Here is a 6,293-nt window from a genome sequence, read left to right on the forward strand (position 1 = left end):
GCACTTTCTAAAGTTATATAAATTTCTCTGGGACTGTACTGGTTTGCAAGATAAACCTGTTCAGAAAAATGTACAAATAACAGAACACCAAGAAAATGGTAATGTTTTTATATGTCTTAAATACGTAGACAAACTAAGCTAGGATACTTGTTTATGTCTTGTCAATAATTAACAAAATCGACCTTTTTTTAAAAAAAGAAATAGAATAAATTTTTAAAAATATGAATAAAAAACCTAAAGGCTAAGCCACTTAAAACAAAGAAAAAACACACTGTTTGTACCGCGTCCAATCTCATATTCTAAATAATGAAATATTAGTTAGGTCTTTTCATTATCTACAAAGAGCTGGTGACTCCCTAGGCAAGATAGACAGAAAGACCATAAGCCAAGGTAAACTTTTTTCTTTGCTTTTATTCTACATACAGTGTTTAGTATTTTTTAACTCAGCAAAAAAGCAACTATTTTCCCCGAAAATAAAAACAAAATCCCTTTAAGAAGAAATGCAACAATTACTCTTTCAATACTACTTTATTGCAACTGGATGAATGTTTTCTAAATTGTGCATTACACCATAATATACAGGATTACAAACAAAATTACAGTACAGATCGATTCCAGTGGTACCAGCATCACATCTCAAACAGCACTTATTCTGGACTGCATTTTACATGCAATAGCTATTGTTCTAATTATGAATTAAATTGTTTGAATGTATTTAAGCTACTGTACTAATTGACTACAATAGATATAAATCCCAACATTAACCATCTGATTAGGTTTAGGCTCAGATTTATTACATGAATATATGACAAACCACCATTTTTGTGACTATGTATAAAATCATGCATTTATAGTTTCTGGAAACACCAATAGCTTCAGATTCTCTGTAAAATCATGGAATGCAAAGGAGTAAAAGACTAAAAAGTAACAGTGCAAATTGTATGTGATAGTCAAGCAGCTTTTGATTTAAAGAAGGGTATGTTGGCATTTATAATATGTACATACAAGCTTGTGCAAGTAATGTGTTGAACTGATATGTTTTGATAGGGAATGCATCTCTTAATTTTTTGTTCTCTTGAAAGTTATGATTCTGGTTTTTATTTTAGAGCGAGGGAACGATTTTAAAGTGAAATGAATTGCTCAAATTGTGCAATTTGTTTTTACAATTAGAGAGGAAAGAAGTGCTAAGGCAACACGATAACTTTCTAAGCACTTTTCTGCTGGTTTAAATTAGTTAAATTATTTTGTATAAATTAGATATAATTCTACTTTTCTGATATGTATAAAAATTGATGAAGCTGCATGGTTTTAAAATAGGAAATCCACATTATAAAAAGTCATTAAAAATTCTGTACAAAATCACAACAAAATAATTCAGCATGGGAAAGGTAACAAGTAGTAAAATGCTGGTTGAAAAATATATATTTATATATATTTTAATTGGCCCATTACTAGTTTAAAAATTGCATAGATCCTAATTATTGCTTGTGATTTTGTTATCCCGATCAGATAATTAATACGATCTGAATACAGCTACACCAAATTCGTGGTGCATTTTTTTTTAACTTTACTGTATTACTTTTTTATAATAGAAGAGCTATAGAAAATAATACATAAGGTGAACAGGAACTTTGATCCCCTGTTTCTTCCAAAGGCAGTAATGACAATAAATACATATATCACTTGAAGCTTGGAGTATTTGCACTTTGCAGCAGTAGTACCCAAAGGGCTGCCTTTTGTAAACACGACAGTCACTGTAAGCACAGTGGGTTCGTTTCCCGGAAATGGTGACACTGGCGTGCCTCTAATCGTGAAAGATGGCATTGAGCTGGGCACTCATGACTCGCTCATGATGTGAATGGCTATCGAAGGACATAATATTGTCTATGGGTATCTCGCAGCGAGGGGCAGCGGTGCCCGAGAAGATTGATCCGTGGCTTTGGGCCCCTGCCAGGGTCGCTGCAGGATAGTGCATGGTAAAGGCATAATTTTTCTCAAACTCCGCGGACGGTTCGTGTTTGAAAGAGAAGTTGCCATTGATGCTAAGCGGCGGGCTGAGGGGTCCGTCAAAGGAAGGGCTGGTGCAATCAGTCAGAGGGCTTTCAAAGAAGGGCTCCAGCGCTGCGCTGTAGGCGTGCGGCGGCGGCTTGACGTGGAAGACATGGGAGCTGTCCATGGTACCGTAGGGTGGACTGGGCAGCCCAGGAGACTGGTAGGAGTAGGGGTGTACAGGGAAGGAAGCGCTGGCCGTCGGCAGGTGCGGGGGCATGTCCTGGTTCTGCTCAGGCAGAAAAGTCCGAGGATTGAGTTGCAGGCAGCCCGCAACCAGGTTGGTGGTGGGTTGGGATAAGCCCTTGCAAAGCGTCTGAACGAAGGAGACCAGGTCTGGGCTTTTGCCTGAGCGCAGGATCTCTGACAGAGCCCAGATGTAGTTCTTGGCCAAGCGCAGAGTCTCAATTTTGGACAGCTTCTGCGTCTTAGAATAGCAAGGTACCACCTTTCGCAGGTTGTCTAGCGCCGCGTTCAGCCCGTGCATGCGGTTCCGCTCCCGGGCGTTAGCCTTCATGCGTCTCAGTTTAAAACGCTCCAGGCGAGCCTTGGTCATCTTCTTCTTTTTGGGGCCGCGTCTCTTGGGCTTTTGATCGTCATCCTCCTCTTCCTCTTCTTCCTCCTCTTCCAGGTCCTCGTCTTCGTCCTCCTCCTCTCCCCCATTCCTCAGTGAGTCCTCCTCTGCGTTCATGGCTTCAAGGTCGTCCTCCTTCTTGTCTGCCTCGTGCTCCTCGTCTTGAGAACTGAGACACTCGTCTGTCCAGCTTGGAGGACCTTGGGGCTGAGGCTCACCCATCAGCCCACTCTCGCTGTACGATTTGGTCATGTTTCTGTTTCCTACATTCAACAGGAGAGAGGCAAACAGAAAGAAAAGAAGAAAAACGCTATATTCAAAAGCCAGATACGCCTTCAGCTTCCACCCACTGAACCTCTACAAATGCATGTGAAAAATACCTGCTCATTACAAAGTGAATGCCTCTGAGAAAAAGTTAAATGCAGTGTTTTATAATGGCGCTTGCGTGTGCCCCGCTGGTACGTAGGAGTGAGGACAGGACTGGGGGAGGGCAGTGAATATGTATATGTGTACACCACTCACGCATATGTGTATGTATCCTAGTGATTAACTTAAATGTGTTTATGGTGGTTGCCCAACCGGATAATGTGTGTGGAAATGACTGTATATTTCAGCGACTTCATGTTTATACGAATGTGTTCAAAGTTGCTCGCAACTCCACCAAAAAGTGAGTTGAAAAAATCACACATTCTGCTTCCATTTCTATCCTGGCTTCTAGGTACTTAGCGATTTAAGTTGAAGAGCCATTGCGTAATTTACTAACACTGGCAGCGATTTTTAAGAAGATTATACTTACGGGTACTGAAGAGCAAATGCAGAAAGGAGGAAAAATAGTTTCCACCAAATTGTTTCACCATCAGTGTAACATTTGGCAACAAAAGTAGACAGGATCTTCCACCCCACCTTCGCCATTCTTTTCTTGCCTTCCATCTCTGGCCTGCCGCTAAATTTCCACCTTGTACAAAAGCTCTCCGTACAGGGCCAGGGCTGGGGGCACAGCACAGAGCGCTCTCCCACGCGCCGGGGATCAGGTGCGGAAGGCTCCTCTCTAATAAACAGCCCATTGAAAGGGCCGCCCGTTCTTTATTGGGGCTTTTCAAAGTTCGCCTCAAACCTCCCTTTAAAAGATTTAGTAATTATAATGGTCAGCGATTGGCAACGCGAAGTTGCCGCTTCTGATAAGGAAAATAAAAAGGCTTTAGTAAAACAACTGAATTTCTGACTCCAGTAGTGGCTGCTGGGGACTTGGCCGCCTCTGGAGCGGTAACAGGTAGCAGAAGTGAGTCCCTCTCCCTTTCTCCACTTTCCCCCACTCTCAACTAAACTATCTCTGAATCTGATTTATTTTCCATAGTGTGAATACTCAAGGTATCCATGTCCCTTTCGTTCACTGAAAACACAGATTGACACTCCCAATGTGCATAAAATACATGCACACTATATAGAAAGATAACAGCTTTTTTTCTTACTGTAAGAAGTGAGAAAGTGAAGTCATTATTGCTTTTGAGACTTTAAAATCAGCACTAGCAGCTAATCATGGTTACCGTGTATTCTTTTATTAAAAAAATCCAAGAAGCTCCTATGCTATTCACAAAAGAAACCCAAATTTTTAAATTTTAAATTAGAAAGCCTGCAGGGGGTACTTTAGTGACATTACTCATTTGTGTGAGTAGTTATGGGCAATTATGGAGAGAGATGCTGGTCTCACATATACACACGCTTGCAAACGCACACATACAGAATATGTAGGTGCATCAGTCTTCAGTTACTGCTTCTATTCTAGAGCAAAAAAATGAAAGAATTGTAATTACCTTTGTTGTTAGTAGGTCCTGAGCGGTGATAGTCTCATAACCCTGGGGCCTCCGGACGCCGTGCCTTCTGCGTGGGCGAATTCCTCGTGTCTTGGCCGCGCGGGCGCTCAGGTTATATAGCCCAGTTAGTGATGCTAAGCGCGGGCGGGGCCGCGAGCTGAGCGGCTAGCAGGTCTCTGCGCCTCGCGCCTGCGCACGCGTCCAGGCTGTGCACTCCTGGTTCTCCCCTCCTCCCTACTTCTCCCCACGCCTTGCTCTCCTCCCGCCCTGCTCCGACAACCGCTCCCCTCACCCTCCACCCCTACCCCCGCCCCTTCTCCTTCCTCCCCGGCATGCGCCATATGGTCTTCCCAGTCCAGCCAAGAGCCTAGAACCACGTGACCTGCCTATTTGTATGCCGCGGAGCGCTCCATTCCGGCCCCTTTGTGGCCAGAAGAAAGTGGCCCATCTGTCGCCAGTTAGAGACTCCGAGGACCTGTTTTTACCCGCAGGAGAGATTAACCCTTTCGGGCGGCAGAAGGGACCCGGGATAAAGGGGGGAGGGGATTTGAAGGAAGGAAGGGAAAAGCTAATGTTGACTAGGTCTAGGTCAAAACGAGTGGCCTGCTTTCGCGCCGGAAGTAGGACAGAGGTGAAAGAGCCAGAAGCGGGGAGACTGAGGCACGCAGTGAAGAGCCCTCGCTCCTTTCGATTCCTTGCCTTGGCACTGGCAATCAGAGCAGCGTGACTCCCTGCCCTCTCTGAAAGGCCCATCCCTTGGCTTCTCCTTAGCAGACGCTTTGATCATTGGCGCCAAAGGGTGGCTTCTAATCTCCGTCGGCCCCTCTAAGCAAACATACACGCCATATAAAAGCCGCTTCATCTGTAAACGCAGCGTTGAGATTAGTTCCCCAACCTCCCTGACCGGACGTCCGCTCCCAGTTCCTTCCGCACAGAAAATGTGTACCTGCCATTCTATCCCCACCATACATGCAATCCTTAGTGTCCTGACCCTCACCTACCACTGTCCCTCGAGACCCTCTCACTATGTCAGTCCCCACTTCGATCCCCAGGATCTTGTCCTCAAAGCGAGCTAGTTCTCCAGAGGCCTTGGCTCCATTGGCCTTTGCACTCTCTGTGTGGGGGCTGGGGGCTTCTTTGACGCTTAGATTCTGCCCTCTAACCATGGCCACTGGGTTGCTGCAAAGGGCACCCTCACTCAGCTAGTCCAGGGACCCTTCTGGTTCCCTGGCCAGCCCTCTTTGCATGGCCTCGGCTCTCTAGTCCAGGCATTGACCACAAGTACGGTGATGGACACCTCACCACAGCCAGACCTGCTCTTGCTCCCTTCAATCTCAAGTCTGTATAACACACCTGATTCAGACAAACCTTTTCAAAGAGAAGATGGAATGGGTGTGTGTCGAGCCGGTCTTTCCGAGCTTTCTAGAAATGCCTTTAGCAAAATCCCGGGAAAGATTAATGGCTGCAAACTCTTCCAGGGTTCAAAGCCTCTGATTTGAAGCTCCCACCTTGCAGGTCAAGCAAAGACCACAGAAATTCTCGATCAGTTCTGAAGGAGCCATTATATATTGTTGCCTAAATAGTCATTCTTTACTCTCTTCGAAAAAGGAACTTCCAGAATAATACATTTAAAAAAAAAAAAAAAAAAGAAAGAAACTGGCCTGTCTGCTCATTCTTTCCCAGCGTTGCCTTTAATCCTTCATTAACTGACTCCTTACCCCCTCCCAGACCTGAAGCCCTCTGCAATAAATACCTCTTATGTGAATTATTTATTTAAAGGCAATTGCCCTAAACATCCCCCGAGTTTGCAAACAGTGTCAGCGTTGAGTGGCTGGAGTGGGGTGCATCTGGGAAAGGGT

The 6,293-nt window shown here is 44.7% G+C and overlaps 1 protein-coding gene across 1 annotated transcript; it reads right to left on the reverse strand.

The window, feature by feature from the left end:
- Nucleotides 1-514: 514 nt before the first annotated feature.
- NEUROD1 (neuronal differentiation 1) lies at nucleotides 515-4,876 on the reverse strand. The gene is made up of 2 exons (XM_017532755.2): nucleotides 4,435-4,876; nucleotides 515-2,886 (listed from the first exon to the last, which is right to left on the reverse strand). The coding sequence occupies exon 2, from the start codon at nucleotides 2,873-2,875 to the stop codon at nucleotides 1,805-1,807; it is 1,071 nt and encodes a 356-aa protein (XP_017388244.1). The 5' UTR covers nucleotides 2,876-2,886; nucleotides 4,435-4,876; the 3' UTR covers nucleotides 515-1,804.
- Nucleotides 4,877-6,293: the final 1,417 nt, after the last annotated feature.

Source organism: Cebus imitator, unplaced genomic scaffold (assembly GCF_001604975.1).
Source record: "Cebus imitator isolate Cc_AM_T3 unplaced genomic scaffold, Cebus_imitator-1.0 Scaffold78, whole genome shotgun sequence".
Classification (NCBI taxonomy): Eukaryota; Metazoa; Chordata; class Mammalia; order Primates; family Cebidae; genus Cebus; species Cebus imitator.